The sequence below is a fragment of the Lagopus muta genome, chromosome 24, assembly GCF_023343835.1.
Source record: "Lagopus muta isolate bLagMut1 chromosome 24, bLagMut1 primary, whole genome shotgun sequence".
NCBI lineage: Eukaryota > Metazoa > Chordata > Aves > Galliformes > Phasianidae > Lagopus > Lagopus muta.
In genome coordinates this window covers 2,116,390-2,142,784 of record NC_064456.1, presented here as the reverse complement: position 1 = coordinate 2,142,784, position 26,395 = coordinate 2,116,390, and the positions used below count along the sequence as shown (strand labels likewise).

Below are 26,395 nucleotides of genomic sequence, written 5' to 3'. Positions count from 1 at the left end.
GAACTGACTCCCTGCAAACACCAATGGCTTTGCAGCTGTGGTCAGTGCACATCACTGCACAAGTCGATGGGCTGCATGCTGCACACACAGTACAGCCACCATCCACCACGTGTGTTGGCCCAAACACAGCTGACCATAGCAGCTATCAGGCCAAGTGGGGGAATCCAGCAGCAAGTCCTCCGAATTTTGCTGGTGGAGCATCACCATAACAACAAAACCACCAATCCAAGCCAGAGCTCCATGCACGTAGCAAACAGAAGCTGCCAAAGTAGGAAAAAGTAAAAATTGTGCACTGTTTCCTCTAGGATCCTACTGCAAATGCATTCCCCTGCAAAACTCCTGCAGCAAAGCCAGACAAATGCACACCAGGCACCAAACCTTCTGCTCTGCAGAGGTTCTTCTCCAAGCTGTGGGACCCGGGGGGAACTGAGCTTTGCTGTGAGCTCTGCAGGTGCTTCACAGAGGTCAGAGCAGCCCACATGCCAGCAATGGGTGCTCTGCTCTGCTTCCAAAGCAACCCAGGGGAGTTTGCCCCTGCAAGTGGACCTTGTCCCCTCTGACCCTGCGTGCCAAAAAGTGCAGGCAGAAGATAAGGTATTTATTCAGGGAACAATCCATCTCTGTCCCACTGACTCACTGACAAGCTTCCCTTTTCCAGTCAGTTCATGGGGTGAGCCATAGGGTGGGTGCTCTGTCCTCACTGCTAGGAGCAGACGAGTAAGCACAGCACGTGCCTTCAATCTCTGCTTCCTCCTGGGAGCTGGGGTCACAGGGCTGCAAAGGGTGTCCCTGGGCAAATTCAATGCACCAAATGCTTCTCTTCTCCAGCAGGCAACAGAAACACCAGCAAGGCACATCTCCTGCTGACATTAAGTGGAAGTCCCTGCTTGGACTGAAATATCCTGTGATTAAGAATGGAGCATCAGAAGCCCAATATTCCAGCCCTATCCAACAAGACCCCCATCAGCAGAGCATAAACTTCTGGCCTAGGCAGTGCAGGAGATTTGGATGCAGAATAATAGTGGCTCTCCCCAGCCTTCCCCCCATAAGGATGGATGGATGGATGGATGGATGGATGGATGGATGGATGGATGGATGGATGGATGGATGGAAGGGAGGAGCCCCGGCAGCAAGCTGGCACTGTGCAGTGAGAACAGCTTGGGTGTCACCAGCAAGGGACTCCCTCTCTGTTGCCTGTGACAGCTTCAGGAAGCTCAGCCAGGGTTTGCTGCTTGCCTCACAGTCTGTTAGCTATTTTCAGCCCAAATGAGGAATCTAGCCCAGTTTTGGCTTCCCAAAACATTGATGCAGGCAGAAGCTTCAGCAGCATGCGAGGGATGATAAATGCCAGTACATCTCCAAAAAGCAGAGCCAAGGGGAGGGTTTGGGCTGCAGGGCTGCGAATGGGCACAGTGAGCACAGAGCAAAACAGGATGGAGGTGGGAGCATGCCCAGAAAAGGTGGCTGGATATCATGGAGTGGGGTGGGCACACAGCCCCATTTCCATGGTGGTGCACGTGCCAGCCCCCACCTCACTGCTGTAATTAGGGAACTGGAGCAGCTGGCAGCAGAGTGGAGCTGAAAGAAAATCACACACAGCTGCCTATTGCTGTGAGCAAGTCCTTCCCTCCTGGGCAGGTATCAGCTGCTATAGCAGAGGGGGCTGCAGCCACAACACCTCATGAAATCAAATAGCTGGCTAATAAGAACAAAACTGGTTAATGTAGGCAAGTATTTTCCCCCTCCTTTCACTGTACCTGCATCCTATGTTTGTGCACATGCAAAGGTGATGACAGGCAGAGAGATGTTCCTGGTGGTGAGACAAAGCCCTGCAGGACAGCCTGAGCCCCAGAGCTGCAGTTGGGGCATCTGCCCAGCAGGAACCCTCATGGGCTGCTGGCACGCAGCTTCTGCAAGGCAGCCTCCGGGGAGAACCTACAGCACAACCTCCTTCTGGCTGCACGCACCCATTATTTCATTAGTGCTGTAATTGCCCAGCCAGTAAGTGCTGTAACAGCATGTTGAGGCTCCTCTCCTGTTCACATGCTGCACACCTGCTATAAACACAGCCTGAAATCATCTCCCCTGACAGGCTGCAGAGAAACTTTCCCTCTGATTCCTTCTGGTTGGGGGAGCTTTGATCTGTTCTGACACAAGCTGGCTGCTCCGTGGATGGGGCTGCAGCACAGTGCTCTCCTCAGGTCCCAACCTGATCCTGCCCCTGGCTGCTTTGGTTTGGTGAGCTCTGAGCCTGCACAAGGCTGCAGGCAGACAGACATTCACTGCAGTCATTTCTGGCTTGTGGGCAAAGCATGAGGCTGCTCCATTGCATCCTGCCCTGAATGACCAGGAGCATTTCCAAATGAAAAGTGGCAGTGGTGGATGGGATGTCACGTGTGGTGACCCCACCAGAAAAAAAGCAAAATACATATTTTAGGCAAGAAAGCTCTGGATACACCTCTGCTCTTGTTGTCTCACAGATTACATCAATCCACACCACAGAGGAGGTCTGTATTTGCAGATGCTGAGCCTGATTCTGCTTGTGCTCATGCTGCTTCAAGCCAGGAATAAAGAAAGTCCATAAAGCTACTTCAATGTAGAACTGAGAGTGAGAGAAAATACCAGCTCTGCTACCCAGCACTCAGCCTTCCCCCTCTTGGTTTAGTGCTTCTCCAAAGCCCCTTGGGTATAACCAGCGTATTTTTAGCTGTTTACTTATAAAACAAGCATAAGGGAGGGCTAAATGTCAAGGCATTTCTGCATACCAAGCTGGACTCTCTGCATTTATGCTGTCACACATTGGGATGCTGGAGCAAATGACTTCTGTGCCCTGGTCCTGGGGTCTGCCCAGAAGCAGATGCTGCTTGTAACCCCCCAAAGAGCTGGGAGCTGAGCACATCTGTCAGAGCAGTGCAACACCCATGTGTGTGTGATCCTCTATTGGGTTTTTACCATATTTCACCCCACAGTTAATAAAGGTGCCCATCTCCAGTGGGGAAGAGGTGCAGGGCCTCGTCCAAGGCTGATGGGCACTGAGCAGGAGGAGCCCTCAACCATGAGGACAATCTTGCAGCATTTCCTTGCTGCCAAATCCTTTATCCTCAGACTCATAAAATGCTTCAGGGAGATATTTTAGCACACTCAGCACTGAGGTTTTGCAGGAGAGAGGTCTGACTGCTGATGACCATAAGGATGCAAACAGGAGCTGCGCAACCCACTTGGTGCCAGACCCTGGGCAGCAGCCGAGCTCCCCTGGCTGGGACAGAACCACTGATATGTGCCATGCACTGCAAAGTGCCAGCAATCCCTGCCCAGCTGGGAGGGCCTGTGGGGCTGGAGCAGCTGCCTGCTCCCCATTCTGATAAGGCACAGCTGATTGATATGATGCAGCAGGTTGGGTTGGGCAAAGCACGGTGCTATGCCAAGCAGTCCTGCTTTCAGCTGCACCACCTTGGGTGAGAAACAAGGAGGATGTGAGCAGCAGGACATGGAGGATGAGGAGATAGGGAGGGGTAGAGGGGTGTCCAGCTATCTGCAATGCCCCCCTGTGAAACGGGATAGGGGGTGGGCTGCACAGAGCTGCAGCAGATTCAAGTTCTGTTTGAAGGAGGAAAAATGGTTCCTGTGCAACAGAGCTGCTGCATCCCCGGCCCGGAGCTGCACACTGCCTTCCTCTGAGGTGGAAAGATCCCCGAGCTGCAGGGATGGAACAGACACCCCAGGTAACCCCATCGGATTGGCGACGGCAGCAGCTGACACCACGGGCTGCGGCTTTCCCTGGGCTTTTATCCCTGTGTCCCGTATCCCTGCTCATCCTTTCTCAGCACGTCCCGCAGCCCCGCTCCATGGCGGCTCCCCACACTCCCAAAGAACCGCAGTTTTTGGAAGATGCTTCCACCTCGTGGCCCTGTGCAGAAATGACCGTCTGTCAGGTGCCAGGCTGCGCCCATCAGCCCAATGCCAGGCAAGGGCGGCTCTGTGCCACCCCATTGCCGGTCCATCACCGCCCCGCCCGAGCTGAGCTGTGACACCCGGTCCCCGACCCGAGCTTCGTTGCGCCAGGAAACCCCCACAGCTCGGATTTCCCACCACCGCCCCGCAGTTTTGGCTGTTCTTATTGCATGGGGTGGGGGTGACACATCCGCGGGTTTGCTCTGGGCTGCAGCTGTTACACCTCGCCTGCAATATCTTGAAGTCAGACGACCCCTCCCTTGCAATTCCCGGGGGTCACCTCCCTCCCCAGCTCTGCTCCTACTGCCCGCTAGCGGGTGGATTTGGGAAAAACACCTTCCGAGCTGTCGGAGCATCCCTGCCTACTCGCGGCTCCAGCAAGCAGTGGCTTTGGAAGAGCTCTGCGCTGCACCGCGCTGAAATACCCCACGGGAATCCCCATCCCTCCCCTCTGCGGAGCTCAGTGCTGCAGAAATCCGCCTCGATGCGCTCTAGCGGCGGGATGCTTTCTCAATATTCACTGCATCCGAGCTGCAGCAGCTCCTGGAATTTGCAAGGCTGTAAAACTTCTGTAGCCAGGGACTCATTGCAAACAGTCCGACCGTATCACAGGTTGTGCAAGCATTGCATTTGTTGCAGTTCACTGCAAATTTGCAGGAATTCACCTTGCTATTCATCCCAGTGCTGCAATAATGCGTTCTGCCCCTCCTCAGCAGTGTCCAATGTGTCTCTGTGCCAGCAGCTTCAGTTTGCTTTGAGTCTTTGCCTCTGGGAAGCAATATCCCTGGGTTCAGCAGTGCTGCCAGCATCTCCATCCCATGCATTGAACACACAGCAAACCTCAGTTCCCAGCTCTTGCAATCTTGGGCTGAACCAAACAACGAAACAGATTTCCCCAATGGGATCTGCAAACAGAGCTGAATGATTCAGTGTTTGCTGGGGGTGAGCAGGATCCCTCTTTATTTTGTGACAGCAGCAGTGTAAAGTGATTACATTTCTTGCTCTCTGTGCTTTTGTTAAGACACAAAGTCCATGAAGGCTGCAAATCCATTCTCCATGCTCCTCATGTGCACAGCGCAACGCGATTGTTACTTCTACTGCCAGTGCCACAGCTCCACGCTGTTGCATAGGGATGTGTCCAAGTGGGGGACTCTCATGTCAATAAGGGACTCACATGTAGCAAGAAAAGTGGGTTGCAGAGAAAACCATCCCAGGAGGACCTGTGGAAGCTCAGCAGCTCCACCTGTGCGTGCAGAGCCCTGCGGAGCTGCTGGCCTCTTGCAGTGTTGCTGACTTAAAGGCTCAGCTATTTCACTGGGCAAGATCCATCTCGCACGGGCTGACACCGAGCAGGCAGGCAGGGTGTGAAGGACTGGAACTGGGCTCCTCTTCCACGGAACAGATCTCACCTGCCTGGATACAGAGCTTGTTGAAAGCAGGACCTGATCCTGCTGCCCTGGCTGCAGCTCAAAGGAAGAGCTCCACACAAATGGGGAAGGAAGCAGGGAGTGGTGAATTCGGGAAGCGCTTTGTTCCACCCATGCAGGCAATTGGCACGGATGGGTCTACAGGGGGTTAAGCAAAGGCCCGTGAAGAAACCTGCCAGCTCCGTGCATCGCAGTCCCGAAGGAAATTAAATGCCTTGTGCCATATGGTGCACAGCAAGGGGGGGCTTTGGGGCAGCATCCACCCCAGTGCACGGGGCAGGTGCAAGCTGGGGGCTTCCAACCCCACCAAGAAACACAGCCTGCCCGGCACAAAGCACGGTGATGGGGAAGCAGGGGGAAGGCTGACACATGTGCAGCCTAACCCACTGGCAGAGCAGTGGGGAGGCAGAGCCAATGGCTGCTTCTCATGCTCAGTGAGTCTGTCCACCTCCCTGCAACCCCCCCACCCCCTGCATTGAGTCCTTAAGTTCCAGCTTTTAACTATCTCCGTGTTCAAAGCAAATGTGATGCTCAGCGGGAACAGAAGGCAGCGCCTGCTGGCAGGTGGACGGCATGGAAAGAGCGGACAGCGATGATCCCGGCAGGACCGGCTGCTGAGAGGTACGTCCTTCCGAGGCGGGGATCCGAAAGCAATCACATTTGGGATTCAAACTCGGAGCAGACTTGAATTTTCCAGCAGGGGGAATATGGAAATCTGGCTGAAATGATTCATCCCCTTCCCACCCCTCCCATACAGTCCCCGCCGCTCTCCCTCCCGCTGGGTGCCGTCGTGTCGCTGTCTGTGTGTCGGTGTCCCGGTGGCACTCGTGGGGCATTGCAATATTGGCTGCTGCAAGGAGCTGAGCTGGGATCTCCCCGGTAAGATCCGTCCTCGGGGAACCGGGTGCTGCCCTGCTTCGTGCTTGGGGTGCAGTGAGGGGTCCCCAATGCTCCCAGGGGGGCAGGGAGGGATGGGCAGGAAGGGAAGTTCTGTTCTCTGTCTCCTACTGATGAGTTCTATTCCATTTCCGAGGGCTGAGTTCTATTCCCCTCTGCTCTCACAGCACACCCTGATCTGGCGGTGCCTTCATCTGACCCTGTAACGGGGTGCCAGGCTGGGGGGTGGGAAGGGAGAACTGGCTTTCCCCTCCCCACTGCACCCATGTGGGTTAAGTGAGCTGTACTGCGTGCTGACCTCGGGTTGTGCTGGGGGGGGATGCCCTCCCATTTGGGTATGGAGGGGGTTTTGACAACTGTACGGCCCCTGAGCGCTGTGTGGCTGCATCTCTGCAGAGGGCAGCAGGGATGACACCAGAGTGGCAAAACCCTTTGCTGGGGGGGGGGGGGGGGGGGGGGGGGGAAGAAAGTGGTGACTTCTTCCCCACTGCTGGGTTGGAAATGCGTGGGGCTTATTGCCTCCCCAGTTAGACACACAGAGCTGCTTTCTCAAGCAGAATTAAAGAGAGGAAGAGCCATAGTGGTGCCCCAAGCAGCACCTGTCTGATTTCTGGGCAGCTTGGAGGAACTTTGGTGCTGTCGATTTTTCAGCACAATCACAGCTGCGCTCTGCCCCAGCTCAGGGCAAGGCGCTGCAAGCAGGATGCGCTCAACCCCGCTGCTGTTTCCAATCCCCACGGCCCCGGTGCCGGTGCGGGGCTGCTTTGTGTTCGTGTCTGATGTCTCAGTGGCGAGGTCGGTGCCGTCAGGTGGCGCTTGGGAATAGGCGGCAGAGCTGCGGGACGAACTTGTTGCTGAGAGATGCGCGGGCACCGGGACGCAAAGCCAAGCATCGGCCGCGCTGTTCTGCGAGGTGATGGGGAGGGGGAAGAGGAGGGGGCAACGCGCAGAGCCGTGCGCGGTTGGAGATGGGGAGATAAGCGTGAAAGCTTTTCCTGTGCTGTACTGGAAAGTGTGATTTTAAGTACAGGCTGTTTCTTCAGCTTTAAACCCGTCTGGCATGTGATTGCAGCCTCGTCACCTCGTGGGCTTTGCTTGCATGAGGTGCTCCGTGCACGTGGTGTAACGTGGGGCTGTGCAGGGTGAATGTCTGCGAGCAGGCTGAGAGCCTCAGTGTGCAACTTGTGATCAGCAGATGCTTGGGGTGCAGAGCAGAGCGTGCCTCTGTGGTCTCCATAAACCTATAGCAGCCCTACAGCAACCTGCAGCACTATAGCAGCCCTGCAAACCTCAGTCAGCACCCAGCACAGAACCCACAGCTTGATCAGCCCAAACCATCCCAAATGCCACAGAGCTGCTGCACCTGTGTGCCACCTCCCTGCCCCACAGGGAAAAATCCACCCCAGTGCAAGGGAATGGGGTCAGGGAGAGGAGATGCAGTTAGGATTGTACATCTGCTCTCCACTTTTAGGGTCAGGGAGGGTTTGCCATCACCCAGGGCAGATACAGCTCTCCTAACTTCAGGGATAACCTCTGTTGACTTCCAGGCCAGAGGACAAAGAGCAGCACTGAAGGTGACAGGGCTTTGGGACGCTGTTAGACGCATAAGGTGTTTTTGGGGGATCCCAAATGCAGTGGTGTTTTGGGGGATCTGAAGCACAACGGTGTTTCTGGCAATCCAAAATGCCATGGCATTTTTGCAGCTTTGCATAAGTGTACAGAAAACAGAGAGAAGCTGAGGAAGAAAAGAGCTGCTCTGACAGCAGTAAGAGCATTCACATCGGGGTCTGCATGCAGTTTCACTGTGGTAGATCTGATGCAACTTTCATCCAGAGATAATAAACCTCCAGTGTGATCACAGCCCTGCTCAGAAGGCAGATGGGGCAACGGGGTCAGGGCACAACAGGGTTCCCCCCCCCCGTGTCACCGAGATGCACAGCAGCAGAACCAGCACCTTTCAGCGCATCTGGAGCAGTGCAAACCCCAGGCCTCATTCCCCAGCTGATCCCATGGGTGCACACAGCCTGTGGCATCGCCCTGGAGCCCCGCGGAGAGTGGTGTTAACCAGCAACAAGGGATCACGTCCCCTGTTAATCAGCATTTAATTAAAGGACATGCTGACATTTGGAAATCAGAAACAATTCTCCTGTGTGGGCCGTCTCTCTCTGCTGCTCGCCTCTTCTCTGAATCACTCGCTGACATTTTGCCAGATTAGGATGTGTCTCTCTCTCTCTCTCCCTCCTTCCTTATGAAAATAAATGGAAAAGGAGATGCACAGCCACCGCCGCTCCCAAGGGAGGGGATGGAGGAGCCGGGACGTTGCTGGGGAGCAGCTCCCAATCCAGCTGCCACTATGGCACAGCAGCTCCACGTGGGGCTGTGGGTGCTGAGCAGGGTCACAGCCCACCTTGGCATGCAGTAATACAGCAGCTTCCTATCTAGAGAGCTGTGCAGGCACCTCCACGTGCAGCCCACCCCGTGCTGCTCCTCCTCTCAGCCCCAAACCTCTCGCCTTGCATCGCGTTGCATTGCAGGAGCGCAGCAAAGCCTGGTACCCAGCGAGGTGCCCCCTGCTCCCACACCTTCTGCTGCTCTTGAAACGGGGCCAGCATTTTTGTTTATCCCTCAGCTCTATGCCAGAGCTGGGAAAATGCAAACAGCGGCGAGGGATGGGGGAGGAGGAGGGATGTGGGGGGGAGCCCTCACCGCTCGCTTCCCCTTGGCTGCTCATTTCAACCTTCTTTCAAGCAGAAATTACTCACATTAATCAAGAGTGAGAATGTGTTTGCAGCCCTGCAGATTTGGCAGCGTGGAATCAAATTCCATCAGTAGCAGCAGGAGGACGGGAGCCTGTATCTCTGCTGTGCACAGCCTAATAGAGCCATTGCCAGAGGAAATTGGATCTGAGAACTCCCCTAAATTAATCTACCCTTTAAAAAAATGCCAGGAGATCTACATGACAAACGAGCGTTTGCAATGGGAACTGATGCAAACATCCAGCACATCGCATCCCTGTGATCCCCTTCTGCTTTTCAAGGAGGCACAGGAGCAGCCCCAGCTGGTGGGTGGGGGTCCCAACTGGGGCCTGAAAGCTGCTGGAACAGAGCAGAGGTGCAAGGTGAGCACTGCCCTTTTGGCAGGCTGGGAACTGGTTGTGTGCTATACATGGAAAGGCAGCATCCGTGGAGGAGCAGAGTGGGGTGCAGCCAAGCCTGGGGCCACAGGGCTGGGTCCTCACACCATGACATGGGGCACAGTGAGCAGGAGGAGGCTTCGTGGCTTTGGTTTGTGGAGTTGGGGCGCAGGTGCTGCAGCCCGCTGTGCTTTAATAGAGCTGCTGCTGCTCCAAGGTGATTGCTACTTTATTGGCTTGTTTTTAGCCGTGCGGCCGAGCTGAGAGGAAGATGGATGGGGCTCATCTTGGGTGAGACTTCTGCTTTGCAGCAGGGGCTTGGGCACGGGGCTTTGAAAGCTGCAAACAGTGAATCTCCCTGCTGCAAAGCAGGATGCTCGCAGGCACCTGCCCAGGGAACGGTCCCAAGGGTGGACATTCAGTGAGATAAATGGGTGCAAGCCCAAGTGCTGCTGGGGCTCAGCATCACCTGTTGTTTGGACCTTCCCCTTTATTTCTTCCATTGGTTACCTTCCTGTCCTCTGCATGAAGGCAGAGGGGACAAGGAGTGTGTCCCGTGCTGAGCTTCTCTTGGATATCTTTGCAGAAGGTGCTGTGGGCATTGGGTGTGAATTAGGTGTGCAGTATAGGTGGGCTCATGTGATTGCATGTGAGCAGGTCGATGTTTCAGTGGGGGTTTTTGCTCCCTGGAGAGAAGCTCTTCTGGGAGGTTTTCTTGCAGGAGCTTTGCTGGGAGCTGATGGAAAAGAATCAGCAAGGTGCCAGGCTGGGGCAAGAAGGGGAAAAGAAAACACGTGGTTGGTCTGAGCTGAAAAAGCATGTGGATGCAGGCAGTGTGTGGCAGTACCTGGTGCCCCCGTGCCATGGAGAGCAGGGAGCAGGGGCAGCACACGTGTGCAGCACAGCCCAGCATGCAGTGAGCCCTTGGGGCTATCAATTGCCTTTACACCACAACCTGACAGATTCTCTTCTGGGGATGTAATGAAGATGGATGATCCCATCCCCTCACCGCAGTGCTTTGGGGAAGGGGGAAATTATCCACCACATCCTGGAGGGATGCTCTGCGCTCCTCTGCGCCTCGCACCCATCACTCATCTGATTTCCACCTCTCTCCACGTTTTGTTCCTCCTGACACCTTCCTGCCACTGCCTTGTGCTGCCCAGCGCCCACCAACCCACCTGGCACTGGCTGCAGACCTCACCAACACGATGTGGAGTCTCTCTGCTAGGGGTCCCCATCCCAGGACGTGTGAAATACCAATGGATGCAGCTGAAGCTCTTTCACTGGGTGCTTTGGGAAGCACACGCAGTGCTTTTTCCTCCACTGACCAGCAGTTGTGAATCCATCTTTTCAGCAACACCAGGCTTGAGCATCCGCGTGCCAGAAGGCAGTTGTGTACGGCCATAAAAGTGATTTAAAGCGGGCCAGGGCTCTAAAAGAAAAGAAAAAAAAAAGGAAGCTCATATATTATCAGGTCTTTATTTCTCTTCTAGCTCCTACCCATTAGGATTCACGTTTTCCAGCACAAACAACACAGTTGGAAATGCTTTTATATGAGAGCTGAGAATCCTCCTGACTCACAGGGCTGTGGGGAGGAGAAAAGATGGCCTAAGAGATGCAGAGCTGCCAGCACCCGGTGCAAAGCTCCTAAACCTTGTGGGACCCAATGCGTCCTGCTGCTCTCTGCTCTCACATCCACATCCTGCATTGCAAGGAGATGGGTTAGGCAGTTCATCCATGACCCCACATTGCTGCCATGCATCCCAGCCCCAAGGGCATGCAGCCATGCAGAGCCCTGGGGATGGGATTTCAGCCTCTCCTTTAGGACTTTGAGTTTGCTCCCTTTGGTTCACTGGGTGCCATCCAGCCGAGTTCCTCGAAGTGAGAAATACAGTCTTGCAGGAGGAATCATCCTGTAGGAAACACATGGTGCTGTTCCAGCCTCAGGAGTCCCCTTGGATGCTCACAGCTGGGCGATCACTCTTTTTCTTGGCTCAGGGAACTCATTTCCTAAATGGTGCCGTCTCCACTGCAAGCACTGAGAGCTGCATGGTGATTTTGAAGAAAATCACTCTGAAAATAGAGCACTGCCAGCAGCTGCCTGGACATGGACACACTGCAGCCGCAGCAATGGATTTCTGAACGCCCTTTGCCCGCAGCCCTGGGGCTGATTTTGCAGGATCATCTCTATAGGGAGCAATGCAGAGGGACTGAGGAGTGCAGACGTTTCCTCCTCCTGCTGCTCTCAGCTCGCACAACTCGCTCTAACATCTGGCCAAGTTGTGTTCCATGGGCAAAACCAAGCTTTGCTGCTCAAGGCAGCCCAGCCTGACAGCTCCTGGGAGATCAGCTCCGCCAGCATCATTTCTTGGTGATAGCTTGCTCACAAAGGGGGAAAGAAATGGAAGCAAATCTTACATGACACATTTATTTTTGTCATCTATTTATTAGCTCAGAGCAAAAGTCCTGCTGCGCTGCATTGTGGGGATTATGCAAATGAGGGACATCAAGACAATTAAAAAAAAGCCCAAGTAAGCACCGTGTCAGAGCTGAGCAGATGCCATGAGAGGTGCAGCAGCTCCTGACCTGACGCACCCACAGCTCACCCCATGCCCAGCCCTGGCTGCAGGGAACCCATGGAGAAGTTCATTAACCCCATCAGCTAATGAGCTGCCCAACGCATCGCTCTCAAAGGGGTTTCGTCTGCGCCACGCTCAGGGAGGGATGCTCTGGGTGGACTCTGCTGTGTCCTCAGTGCTGTGCCCACCTGCAGCCAAAACCAGTGCTTAAGCAGAATGGAGATCTCTGGGGTCACCAATGGGGCAGAAAGCGGAGAGGTGGCCTTGTCCCCATGCCTGTCCCCATGGCAGGGGATGGTGAGGCGATGCTCTGCTTGGACACAGACGTAGGAGGAGGATCTGTGGGGCACTGTGAGCCTGCAGCCTGCCTGACCCCCCTCCTGAGCCCCCCATTGGTACAACCAGGATTCATGAGTGCTTCAGGGAACGGATAGAAGTGAGCAGGAGAAAAGGTCCCAGATCTGACTTCTCTTTGCTCTCGCATAACACAGAAGCCTCAGGTTGTGCTTTTGGGGATTCGTTCCATTGGAACACCTTCATTGTGTCACGGGGACAGAGGAAGAGCTCAGGGCAGCCAAGGAGCTGATCCAGGCACAGCTCCTGGATGTGGGAAAACACCACTTCCCCAGCGTGCATGGAGGAGATGTCAGTGAGTGGCACTCGGAGACACTGAGCAACACGGGGAGCAGCCGGGGAACCGCGCTTCCATCCGCTCCGTGCTAATTATACTCATTAGAGAAGGAGTGCTGTCTCCGACTTGGAGCCACAGCAGCTATTTTTAATTCCCTGCTGCCAAAAGCTCACCTCGGGGCGCTGGGGCGGATTTTCTCGACGAGGCGAGGCGTATTTCTCCTCCCAGGTCAGAGGCTCTTTGTGTCTGCCTGGCTGGGAGACTGGGATGGAGACAAAGCAGGGGGAGGAACGGGGAGAGGGCACCGGGCGGCCCCAGTGCTGTGTCCCTGCTGTCCCCATCGCTGTGTTCCCACAGTCCTCATCACTGTATCCCCGCTGTCTCCATCACTGTGTCCCCGCTGTCTTTATCACAGCATCCCCGTTGTCCCCATAACCGTACCCCTGCTGTCCTTGTCTCTGTATCCCTGCTGCCCCTATTGCTGTGTTCCTGTGGTCCCCATCACTATATCCCCGCTGTCCCTGTCACTGTGTCCCCATCACTGTGTCCCTGTCCCCATCCTTGTATCCTCACTCTCTCCATCGCTGTGTCCTCACCGTCCACATCGCTGCGCCCCTGCTGTCCTTACCTCTGTATCCCTACTGTACCCATCACTGTATCCCCACAGTCCCCACTGCAGTATCCCCATTGTCCCCATCACTTTATCCCTGCTGTCCCCATCACTGTGTCCCCGCTGTTCCTATCACAGTATTCCCATTGTCCCACAACCGTATCCCTGCTGCCGTTATCTCTGCATCCCCACTGTCCCCACCACTGCATCCCCATTGCTGTGTCCCTGCTGTCCCCACTGTCCCCATCACTATATCCCTGCTGTTCCCATTACTGTGTCCCCGTCACTGTGTCCCCACTGTCCCCACCACTGCATCCCCACCGTCCCCACCACTGCATCCCCACCGTCCCCATCCCTGTATCCTCACCGTCCCCATTGCAGATCCCCCATTGTCCCCATCACTTTACCCCTGCCGTCCCCATCTCGGCATCCCCTCCGTCCCCGTCTCTGTGTCCCCTCTGTCCCCATCTCTACATCCCCGCTGTCCCCGCGGTGGCCACACGCTGCTGCGGGGTGCGGCCGTGCGCTCGGCTCCGCAGCCCGGTGCGGTGCGGGTAGCGGAGGGTCCCTCTGCTCTGAGCTCACCCCGTCCCCAGGAAGGGGGGGAGGGAGGGAGGCCGCTGCCCACCGCCCCTCCCGCCCGCGCCACACACAGCCACACGATTCCCGACAACTAGGAGGACACCTATTCAGCACCGCTCCCGTGGCTTTTGTTCCATCTCCTCTCCGCCGACGAAACGCTTTCCCCCACTCCGCCCCGACCGCGTTAAGTTCCTCTCCGTCATCACCTCCAGCGGAAAGTCCTGAAATAGAGGAGAAGAGAGAGAGAGAGAGAGGAAAAAAAAAAACCCACAAAAAAAAAACTCCAAAAAAGAATAAGCGGAAGAAAGTAAGGCAGCGTTTTTCTCTTTCTCTCTTTGTTCGGAGCGTTGCGTGGTGGGGTTGTGTGGGTGAGAGGCAGAAGTGCACCGGTGCACCCGCACCTGCATGCAGCAGTGCGTGCATTACCTGCACCGCCTCCTGCGGCCGCGCAGCAGCGCTGCAAAGAGCTTCTTCACCTCCTGCTTCTTGTGCGTTGGGAACGTGTCCGTGTGTGTGTCTGTGTGTGTGCAGAGGGGTGTAAATATTTACGCTGTAGCCAATAGACGGCACCGGCTCGCAGGGGTGCTGTTCTTGGGGACGAGGTGTGCTTAGCCAAAAAAAAAAGAAAAAGAATGTCAGTTCTCTTTGTTTTAGGGCAGAACGATCAGCTGCTGGTCAAAATTCATTAGGATGTGAGTATCTGTGAAGACGACGTGCATCCGTGTGCGTTCACCTTGCTTCTATGGGCACGGTTTGCATGCAGCACGTTAGCATACAGCTAAATGAGCTGAGGAGCCCTGCAAGTGTTGTATTTCAGCAGTGAGGTGTGCAGTTGTGTGAGTGCTCCTGCACATGTTGGTGTGCACGCACGCCAAGTTTTTCGTGTGTGTGCACACAGCACTTTTGCAGTTTGAAGTGCAAGAAGCAAGCAAAGGGAACGATCCGGTCTGCATGGAGCAGGAGCATGCACTGGAGAGCAAAGAGCTGATTTGTAAGAGAAAAAGAGCCGTGTGTCAGCATATGAGGGAGAGATCAGGGCTCTGATGGAACGGCGTTTGGAGAAATCCTTCCTCTGGTTGGGAAGTTGCAGTTCAGACACAGTGCTGGCATTCGGCAGAGCAGGAGCGAGCGCGCTGGGTTTGCTGCGATGAGGTAATCCTGAGCAGAGATAAGGAAAGTGGTGCATGTATTAACCTGAAGGGAGCGGTGATGTCAGCAAAGGGGGAAGGAAATCAATGACTGCCAGGTAGGAATAGCCTTGATTTCGGTGTCGTTTGATCCCTGCTGTTATTTCATCCGTGCTTGGCTGCTGAAAGCAAAGGGAGAGCGGTGGAGTCTTGGGGGCGAAACGGTGTGGAGAAATAGAGTGGTCCCCCGTGGTTTGGGCAGGGGTTTGGTATGGGTAGCACAGAGACTGTGTGCATGTGAGTGTGTCAGTGTGTGTGTGCATGTGTGTGTGCAATGCCTGTCTGGGCTGCAATAGCACATTAAGGAGAATAAGCATTTTTCTCTGCTGGAAGCACAGGCGATGGTGAGGAGAGGGGAGGGCTGGAGGTGTCACCTTCTGGTGACAACATGCTGGCATTGGGCAGGGTGGGACCAGGACTGGGGTGGCTCTGGGCAGGGAGAAAATGTTTGATATGGGCTCAGGGCACTTCCACATCACGCTCTGGGTCTGCACGTATGGTTTGTGTCCCCTTGGTTTGGCTGTCCCTTGTCACCTAGGAAGGAGCAGCTTGTGTCCAGCAGGGCAACCAAGAGAGGAAAGGTCTCTGAGGAGGAGGAGGGATGCTTTCTCTGTCAGGATTTGTCCTCATGCTAATAGGTGGCACACTGTGTCACCGGTCCCCAATGAGTTGTCAGCAGAGCGTGACAAATCGCTGGGAACGGCAAACGGCGGCAGACGAAACACAAATACCTCCTGTCTGCATCACCTCAGAGGTGACACCGCTCCTTTTTTCACGTGGGGGGAAGATGATCAAGGCTGAGAAGCGAGGTGGGGATGAATCCATCGAGGGGAGCGCCTTCCCTGAGTGCCACCCCTGAGTGGGGACTCTGAGGACCCAGAGTGAGACCACAGCCACCAAACTGGGCACAGATATTGGTGAAATAGGGTGCAAAGGGCTGCATGAGGTCACCTTTCCACCTCGCATGCCCCTGCATGGGCAGCCCATCACCTTCCCAGCTGCAGCTGGTGGAGCAGCACTCTGTGGGCAGGCTCTGGTTTCTTTCACTTGTGTCGCTGCAATCTCACAGTGCCAGAAAGAGGGGCTGGGGTTGCCTGGCTGCAGTGCAGAGCCCCGATGGGTGCTGCTGGCTGTGTCCTGCCCAGGAGCTGACTCACAGCTCAGGGCATCATCAGCTGTGCTGTATGCTCTCATCCCCTGCCTGAGAAAGAACACTTCTCATCAGCCCTGTGTGCTCCTGCAACACCAGACAGACCCCCCCCCACCCCTCGGCTGCAGCATCTCCTGCCTCACAGCCCAGACTTAATTACAGCTGGGAACTGAACTGGCTGTGACCAGGAATGTGCTAAAAGGTCCGGGAGGATCTTGTTAGTGAGTGACTTACCTGGATTCCCAAGCTGTGTTTGCCCTCTCCTAATGGGCTCTGTGGCAGTTTGTAGGAGCAGATCTCGGTCATTTTCTCGTCCCTTCCCTCTCTGCCTTTCTCATCCCTCCACTTGGAGATAAAGCTGGAGCAAACAGCCACACTGTATGCATGGGGCTGAGGGAACAGCGGGGTCTGTAATGGGATCCAGGGCACAGCGTGGTGGCTTTGGGCTCACAGGGCTGTAAGGGCTTCAATTCAAGGGCAGGTCCCATTCTGAGATGCATCTGATGGGTTTGCAGAGCATGGAGACACGGAGGGGTCAAGTTAAATCGCAGATATTTTGAGAAGCAAAACCCTGTGGGGTTGATGAGCATTTTGTTTCACCCATTCGTTGTGCTTCCAATCACCTGAAATGCGTTGGTTTTTTGTTTTGTTTTGGTTGGGTTTTTTGCTGAAAGCAAAGGAGAACTGAAAGTGACTCTCTGTTCCAAATGGAAAAGCAGGAGAGCAAGCTTGCAACTTCTCAGAGTTGGTTTTGCACCTGAAGCCCATTGGTACAAACTGTCTGGATTTGCAGACTGTTCCTCCTGGCTCAGAGTTGAATGTTTCTGTGCAAACATTGCTGCTCCCCAAAGTCATCCCTGGAGCAGGCGGTCCTCTGGGATCCTGCTGCTGGCCAGGCTGAGCTGATGGGAGATTTTGCTACAAAATTCCCTGAGTTAAGAGCATATGGGGGCCTGGACCCACTGGCAGAGGATAACCCACCCCATGGGAGAGGTTGCAGAGGCAGGCAGAGCAACCCGCAGGCATGGAGCGAGTTGCAAAAGTAGCTAGAAAATGAAGAGATCTCCTCTCCTTAAAAGAAAGCAGAATAGTTTTCTGCTGCCTTGTGTGTTTTGGGAGGAGTGTGTGATCTCATGTGTACCTGCAAGGTGAGGATTTGGGTTTTCTGTGGCTGCCAGAGCACTCAGTGCAAGGAGTAACGCAGAGCTGCAGTGCTTGCAGGTGAACAGCAGCTGCTGTGCACGGAATGCAATGCTGTGACTGTTGCACCGCTGCTGCAAGCATGGATTTGTTGAGCACCTCTCTCTCAGGTGTTTCCCTTTGCTGCAGACAGCAGCCTGCTTTTGAGGGCAGCAGGTCTGTGTCTGCTTGCTGAGGGATGCATGTAAACTCAGGCGATGAGAAAGCTGATAAAAATCCATAAATAACCCCAATATCACCCCAATATCACGAGTGGCAGACAGCATGCACCTCAGCAGCAATACCACGAATACATTTGAGCCTCCTCTTCCCCACGCAGACGTTTCTATCAAAAACAAAAAGTCCAATAGTGACGGCTTGGAGGACACAGCAGTGCAGGCTGAAGGCTGGAAAATGACATTGTTACAATGACAGATATTCTCCAAATACCCAATTCATGATCCTGGGCGCCTTATAAATGTGATTAGTAGATCTAATCTTGCTGTGCTGGAGCCTGTTGTCAAGACAGCTTGAAAATGGATCTCCGCCCAACTCTGACTTCAACTGCTCCCCAAGTTATAATACTTAAAGTTTAAAAGCGATGCAGGAGTTTGGTCCTACACACCCTGCAGGCAGCGTGGGGCTGGGGGCTTTAGGTGATCCCTGGGGAGGGGGCTGGGGGCTTTAAGTGATCTCCAAAAGAAAAGCTGATTGCTCCTTGTTGGGATGCTGTGGGCTCCTATAGGGGAACTTGGCTTTGCCCCTCTGTGTTCTTGAGCACTGGTCCATCTATCCATCTATCCATCCATCCATCTATCCATCCATCCATCCATCCATCCATCCATCCATCCATCCATCCATCCATCCATCCATCCATCCATTTGTCCATCTATCCATCCATCTATCCATCCATCCATCCATTTGTCCATCTATCCATCCATCCACCCACCCATCCCACTGTTCCATTGCTTGCTGTGTGCTACTGCAGCAGGACGGGGCAGCCCCAGCTCTGTGCCCATCTCAGCTCTCCCTGCAACTTGTGCTAGAATTTTGGGTTCCTCCCTTTGGTCACTACAATGTGGGCACTGACAGCCCCGGAGGTGATGCCCACATGCAGCTCTTTGCGTGCTGATGGGATCTGCCAGGCACAAGGATTTCTGCAGACCAGCTGGGAATAGGATTTCCAAAAGCACTCCAGTGCTTCTGGGATGATACACAGGCAGCTTGCTGCAGCATCCCTGTGTCTCCCAGGACCAGCAGAACCAGGCTAAGCCCAGAGTGCCCCCAGCTCCATGGGGAGCTTGCAGGTCTCTTGCTGAAAGCAGCAAAGTGTTTTTTAAAGCACCACAAGGTGAGCATCTGAGGTGTTTGATGCCTTCCTGAGGGTTTCCTGGGGGACCCTGGGGGGAGATGCAGTGCAATCCAATGCTCACAGCGCTTTGCAGGTGTTTTTAGGGCAGCCCTGATGGGATGAAGGCTGAGAGCCCCCCAACCTGCTCCGAGGGCCCCACCTCCATCCTGCAGCGCCCGGGACAAACAACACAGGGGAGGCTTTGAGCGTATCCAAGATACAGCGGATTTGGGCACCTTGTCAAATGTTCTCATTGTCTGACCCTTGTCCAGACGCCAGTAAAACCCTCTGGGAAATTCCCCCCTCCACCCAGCTCACCGGCTTTAATTACAGGAGAGGAATGCGAGGTGCAGAGCTCTACTCCCACCACCTCTGTGCCATGCCTTGTGCCCCACGCAGCCAGGAAGGGGAACCTGTGGGGCAGAGGGGGTTTATAGAGAAAGAGCTGGGATGCCCCCAGGGTGAGGAGAAGGGGAAACAGGTTCCCCCCATCCCGCTCTGGCAGCAGTACCCGAGCAGCAGGACATGAGTAATATCTATCCCACTGGGGGAGTTAGATCAAAGGCACTGAAGTAGATACAAGAGGTTTCTGCTTCACAGACCAGAGAGGCTGCCGTTCAATAGCGCCTTTGTTACCGGCTCTGTGGAGCTGGGGATGGAGAAATACCTGACCCCCCACACCCCCCTCCCCCCCCTCGTGGCCCCTCGGTGCACAACCATTCCAAGTATGCACCCGTGCAGCAAGGCTCGGCGGGGACGTGGGGATAGGGCACTGGGGACAGGCGTGAGGCACCAGAGCTCAGAGCTGGGAATGCTTCCCTGCCCCATGGAGCGTCCCTGTGGTGCCTGAGTGCTGCAGGGGGAAGCAGGCGATGCCATCCCCATCCCCTGTGCCCCGTCGGTGTGGTGGTGTTCCCTCGCAGAGGATGCTGCGCTGCCAAAGGTGAGGTCAGCCCCAGGGAGGTGTGGGCAGGTAGGTGCTGGGTCATCCTGAGGGCTGCCTGGCTCCTCTGGGTCCTGTGGGGGTTGTGTGGGGCTGGTGGCGCTCATAGGGGCGTGCGCTCTCAATGCTCCAGTGGTGGGGAGAGAAAGGTGGAGCTGCAGACACCCGGAGCTGAGTGCCACAGCAGAGCCGTAGGGCTGTACCTCAAAGAGATGTTAAGTCTGGCTTGACAGTCATCCCCCCACCTTGCAATGTATGAGGATCTGGGAAATGTGGGCTGCATCCTCAGCGCACGCCTGGGAGCAGCTCAGTGCTGGGTGAGGGAACAGAGGTGGGTATAGGGCACCCAGCACCCATGGGTGCTTCCCACGTGGGCACCATGTGGGGCTCAGGACCCTTCTGCCCATGGGACAAGGGGCTGCAAATTGATTGTGGCCATGTCGTGAGGTTTGCATGCAGCTGCCTTTCCTTCTTGGTAGTGGTATATGGGAGTGTATAAGGAGGTGAAGTCTTGGGAAGCGCCGCTTGAGAGCTACCACTGTGCTTCATAAGCTTGGTTTGCAGGTCACTGCTATCCAAACTGCAGTGTTCAGAACCTGTCTGGGTGCAGAACCCTTCCCAATTCCAAATCTGCTGGCTGCGTTGTTTTAGAAGCATTGAATTCCCCTAGGATTTTGGCAGAGCAACAAGAAGGGGAATTTCCTGGGTTCCACAGCAGAGCTGACCTTATCAGCCCTCGGCAATTAGCAGTCATGATGACCAAGCCCAAGTTTGGGCTGGGGGAGAGAATAAAGGCAGAGCCTGTGCATTCTGCAGGTACGATCTGTGAAGGTTGGAGGTGATGATGGAGGAGCTCCCCTGGGTGTGGAGCAGCACAGAGGCTTTCCCTAAAGAACAAATGAAGGAATGGAGTCTTGGAGAAGCTGCCTGTTGCAGCACCTTGTCCTGAGCTGCCTCTGGGTACGTGCAGGGAGGGATGAGGCTCCTGAAGGCAGCAGGGGAAGGCGCTGCAGGAGGTGGCTCTGCAGCCAGGGCTCTCTGTAGCCCTTTGTCTCCCCGACAAAGACACTTCTGTTCGCTCCCTCCACACCACGCATCCGCCCGCCGTGCTGCCAGGTGAGCCGGCTCCTGTTCCCCATTCTGCTGCAAGGGCCTCGGGGTCAGGTTTCCCAAACAGCCCCAGGACAGGTTGCAGCTGCACCCCGAGCTCCTGTCTGCAGAAGGGATGCGTCTGCAGGCTGCTGCTCCTCTCTGCAAGTGAGCACCTGGCCCACAGGTGTGCGGCTGCGCTGCTCCATCGCCAACCATGCAGCGTGCCCCGAGGTTTGCAAGGTGTATTGGCATCTGAAGAGCAGCCCAGAACGGTGTGAGGGGGAACACCCAGTGTTTAGCAAAGGAGATAAGGTAGGGCTATGGCCGGAGAGCTGGCAAAGTGAAAATAAACCTTCTCGTTTTCTGCTCCTTGGATTCGTTGCCCTTGATTGAGGCTATGGCACGTTGTTTTCTAAGCATCGCCTCTGCTGTGAGAGGGGGCTGTTTCCATAATCGCTGCTCATTGCTGTGTAAGGAGCAGAGAAGGCACTGCTGGGGGATGGGGTTGGCTCTCCTGCCTCAGTCCATGGGGCAGAGCATTGCAGCAGTGCTGAGAGCTGCCATAGGGGCTGGCTGGGGGGGGGGGGGTCCCATCTTTGTGTAGCTCCGCACTTGGGCAGCAGGTTGTGTTCCAACTGATTGTGGGGAGATGAGAGCTTAGAGCCTTACGTAATTATTAGCTGTTTTTCTTTTTACCCCTCTTTTGCCTTTTCTTTCCCCAAAGACTGCTGGCTTATCCTCGGTAAGCCCTCTGCTGTGGTCTATGGCTTTTTATTCCTATGTGATTGCTTTTCCTAACTCATGTAGGGCAAAAAGCCATGGGCTACTCAGGGGAGGGACTCCACCTTCCAGGCACCTCCGCAAACCACATGGACTCCTGATCCCTTTTTAATCACCCATATTTATTTGGTAACAAATACCGAGTGAAAGGGGGCATTGAAGCCTTGCGGGGCCTTAGCAAGACGGATGGGGCAGGGGGTGGCGAGCAGAGGGGCAGACAAAGGGGATGGGGATGGTGGGGGGCACGGCCTTTCAGGCGCCTCCGTCCCCATTCAGCGCACGGCGGAGGGAGCAGCTTTTCTTTGCACTGAGCTTTTCTCACGCCGTTCAAAGCATCCCCACCTGCAGACCCTGTGGAACAAAAGTGGCTGGCGGAGAGCTGGGGGAATTTGCAAAGGGGTGATGGGCAAGGCAGCCAGGTGAAGGCAGCAGACTTTTCTCTGCTATTGTCTGATAGGGTTCGCAGGTGGCTGAGAAAAGCTCTGACACCTCCGTCCCGTCAGCCTGGTGCACCGGGACCCCGCTGGGGAGGCTGTGGAGCCTGGAGCTGAATGGGTTGTGCCACGCTGCACCCAGCCCTGCAGCCCTGAGGGCGTCAAGCTAAACATGTGAGATAGGCAGAACTTGGCAAATGTGCACTTTTAATTACAATCTGCACACATCACAGGTGCATGGGGCAGCACTGAGTGTGAGAGAGGAGGGTGATGCCACCAAGCCGTAGCTGAGGGTCACCACCAGCTCTCCGTGCAGGAAGAGAGGGATTTTCAGTTCTTTGTTTGGTTGTGTTCTCTTCCCCCCCCTCCCCTCCCCACCTCCACTTCCTGAGCTTTGAGTCATTAGGTGTCAGGCTTTCAAGTTGAGTTCACCAGCTTGGAATGCGTCCTTAAAAATAATAGTCACTGAAAAAAACGAAGGCTGAGATTTGCTGTAATCCCATGACTCAAGGAGGTGTGGAAGGAAGGGAATCATGAAATCCCATGAGCTCCGACAATGGAAGCATGAGAGCTGGCACGGCTGTGCCACATAAATCATCAAAACCAAACACCATCAGTCAAAACGAAAGGAATTAAGCCAACCTCGCCGGGCTGTTTTAATTACTTTTTAATGAGGATTTGCTCATTCAGAAAATTCACCCGTCACAATGGCCGCCATTCACACCAAGGAGGGCTGCACCCCGGGTTGGATGTGCACAGCCTTGGTGTGTGTGCCCAGGCTGGGAGCTGGGGATGCTGCTGCCACAGCAGAGGGAATAGCAAAGAGCAGTGAAGCATCAGCTTGGGAACATCCTCTTCATTGCAACTCTATGTGTTGGGCTGGGAAGCAGCAAGGAAAGTCCCCCCCATCCAATGCATCCTTTGCAGGTGCTGTTGGCCCCGTGTTGGGGGTTTTGCTCCATGGAAACAGAGCCTGCAAATCCACCACTGGGGATGTGGTGTTGGGTGTAGACCCATTTCTGAGCTTCAATCGCTCCCAAGCATTGAGAAGCACAGGAGAACCTGAGTGCCCACCCCGGAGCAGCAGCAGCCTCTATGGATGTTTGCTGCTGTGCAAAGCAGCTCAGTGCGAGTTTATCAGCAGCGTCTCTGTGCAATGCTGCCCCTGAGACTTGCTCTCACTCCCTTTTATGCTGTTGATTGTTTTGTAGCAAGGCAAGCAGGGAGGAGAAACAGAGGGAGTGCAGTGTCCTGGGGGGCTGCAGCAATGGGGGGGGGGTTGGAGCGGTGCTTCTCAGGGCATCCGATGCTCAGCAGCCGGGGCTGTGGTGACTGCATGCTAAATCTCCATCTTCCTTGCCCTTGTTTGTGCAGATCCAGCACACAAAGGCTTAAGCAGCAAGGTTTGGCTTCTGCTTTTCCATCTGTTTGATCCTCAGAGGGACATCCGAGCGGGGCATGCAGGAGGTGAGGGGGGGAGGAGGGGGATGTGCTCAGGACAAGTGTTTCTGTGCAAACTTCACTGTGCAAAAAGCCTTGGCAGGGAGCCCTGGCTGGGGTCCATTGTGCAGAGGAGATGCTGCCAGCACCAGGTGAGCTCTCAGCTCAACCACACTGTGGCCTCTGTGTCCCCAGTGAGCGCCACATCCCATCAGTCCCACAGGGTCAGGACTGCTGGTATTGCTCACCCAAATTTTGGAGTTCAGTTCTCCCATTTGGGTCTGTGAACAGTCTCAGCTCAGAGCCTCCCTTTGCTGTGCAGATCGGCTCCAGAGAGCACCGAGCAGCAAAGCAAAGCCCCTCTGCTGCTGTGCTTATAAAACATTCATGGTGTTAAATAAAACAGGAGGCCAGGTTGGCGTTTTCAAAGCGTCTCAGACAATGTGGGTATGCACCTCTTTTTCAAAAGGTGCTGAGCAAAATTCCATCCATGCTCCAGAGAAGAGGAGCAGCTGCAGGCTGCTGCTGGGCTGTTCTCTTTCACCAGCAAAGAAAACTGCTGGAGCCTTCCTGAGCTCCCAGGAGCGAGCGTGCAGAGCAGGACACGTTGCTAATTACAGATAATAACCACTGCTTAGAGTGAGGCATCCGCCGTCCTCCCTGGGCAAGGCTGGGGCTTGTTGTGTGCTGCCCTGCGGGGAGGAACGACTGCAGCTGTGTGCTGTGCTGCTGTGCCTGGAGCTGCAGTGTCGCCCTGGCTGTCCCTCCTGGTGTCACCAGCCCTAAGTTTGGCTCCACGCATGGCAGGGGCGGCTCGTGCCCAGGTCTCAGTGTAACGCTGTGCTGGGAGAGCAGCACAAACAGCAGCAGTTTCTCAGTGGCTTACCCAGCCCCGTGGATATCAATCCTGAGAGATAACCAAAAGAAGGAGTGCCAACAATGAATGCTTTAATTACAGCCAGATGATAACGAACCACAAAGCCGTTGTTTTGTAATCAGAGCTGTGATGCATCCAAACTCATGGACGTCCCATAGAGGATGATGCTCAGCATGGAGCAGGGGGCCGAGGAGCCTGGATGTGCACTGCCAGCACACCTCTGAGCATGCCACAACCCACAGCTCTGGCAGCAGAGCTGCAGCACATCAGTGAGAGCTGCTTTTTGCATGGGCATGCATGGCTCTGTGAGTTGCTGCACTGTGTCTGGCTGCAGGTAGCATCGATGCCCTTTTGGGAAACCCTGCCCTGCTTTGCTGGTAGAGACACTGGGGTGGAGGAGGGTTTCATGGGCATTTCCCAAATGAGACAAAAAGAAGTGGATCCTCGCCTTGCTGGGAATTATTTCTCCAACTCTGCTCCAACTCTTTGAAAGGGTTGATAACTGCAGGATAAGGGGAAATGGTTTGAAGTTGAGGGAGGGGAGATTGAGGTTGGATGTCAGGGGGAAGCTCTGTGCTGTGAGAGTGGTGAGGTGCTGGAACAGCTGCCCAGAGAGGCTGTGATGCCCCGTCCATCCCTGCAGGTGTTCAAGGCCAGGTTGGATGGGGCCCTGGGCAGCCTGGGCTGCTATGAAATGTGGAGGTTGGTGGCCCTGCTGGTGGCAGGGGGTTGGAGCTTCGTGATCCTCGAGGTCCCTTCCAACCCTGGCCATTCTGTGTGATTCTGGATGTGCCATGGGGCGCCTTCCTCCTCCCGGCTGCTGGAAATGGATTATTTAGTAACTGTGAGGCCACCGGTGCTGAGTCAGCCCGCAGCTAATGAACACCCCGGCTGCCCATTTGGAATTTATTGCACCTATTAATTACAACCATTAGCTGCAGCCAGTGAAATTTTTATAATGAGGGCCCTTGCGACTTTGCCTTCCTAGCAGCAAATTAACTGTGTGGGGGGAAGAATCAATGGGATCAGCATACTTTACAGAAGCGATGTTTTAATTAGCGCTTCTCTGCAAACATGCCAAGCAACAGCCTGGCCGTTCATTATCTCTCCTTAAAGGGGCAGCGCTTCTTTTCTGGCCGGTTTCGTCCCCCTGGTCTCGGGTTTCCAACGCGCTGCCGGCTCATTAGAGAGGCTGCTTTGAAGTTGGCTTTGTCTTAGGCTGGGCTGTGAGCAGCGTGATGCCCGTGCTTTGTAAAAGGAGGGGGGGGTGAAAGCAATGCTAGGAAATGATGGCTTGGAAATAAGGACCAATTTGGGTGGATGCTGTGGCTGCAAGGAGAGGGGGAAGGGTTTTGTGTGATGGGTGCTGCGTGGGAACCATGGGGTGCCGTGCTTAGGGGGCACTGTATGGTGCTGCGATGCTCAGAGCAGCTCTGGGGTTGTGACCCACAAAGCCCTCCGAAGTCCCTGTGTTCCCCATAGCATCCATTACACCCAGCTCTCCCAGCTGCAGAGGTGCAGTGAAAGGCAAACCGGAATCAAATTGCTGGGAGCTTCTCTACTTTTCATTACAAACGATTGGATTCCGTTCGGTTCCTCCGAAACAACAACAACAAACGAGAAAAGAAAAAACCCCAAAACTAAATAAAATAAAAGAGACCCATTTCCATTGCAAATGATCCCATTTCCCAGGAAAAAGAGACAAAACAAGACAAAAAACCCCGACACGCTGGCGGCTTTTGAAACCCAGAGTTTAAAATGCAAAACTTAACGCCGGTTTCTTTCCAACCCAATGTTCACTCGATGGCGTTTCTCCCCCCAAAATAAAAGCAGCAAAGCAAAGCAAAGCCGGGGTGGGGTAGGAAAGCAGCGTTGGGGTGAGATGCCGCCCCTCTGCCTCCCTTTGTGCACGCTGTGCACCCTCATCACAACCCCCTGCACGGGGATGAGGAGCAGAGATTTCGGTGCACTGTGAGCATTGCATGGATGCAAAGCGAAGCCCAGGCTGGTAATTGCATTGCTAAGGGACAGGCTCTGTCCAGCTGCTTCGCAAAGACATTTTTTAGGGCTCGAGGAAAGTGACATTATTAAAGTGAGCATGCTGATTCCAGACAGCTCCCAATTCATCACCGTGACAGTGACAAACACGGCC

The 26,395-nt window shown here is 54.8% G+C and overlaps 1 protein-coding gene across 5 annotated transcripts in view; it reads left to right on the top strand.

The window, feature by feature from the left end:
• Nucleotides 1-3,433: 3,433 nt before the first annotated feature.
• BLACAT1 (BLACAT1 overlapping LEMD1 locus) overlaps nt 3,434-26,395 on the top strand; it is a 30,092-nt gene continuing 7,130 nt past the window's right edge. The window contains exons 1-2 of one of the 5 annotated variants that reach the window (XM_048926179.1): nt 3,434-5,812; nt 5,898-5,999. In XM_048926179.1, coding sequence (XP_048782136.1) covers nt 5,748-5,812; nt 5,898-5,999 — 167 coding nt within the window. In that variant the 5' untranslated portion in view covers nt 3,434-5,747. The other 4 variants (XM_048926180.1, XM_048926184.1, XM_048926182.1 and 1 more) reach the window with 4 other exon arrangements.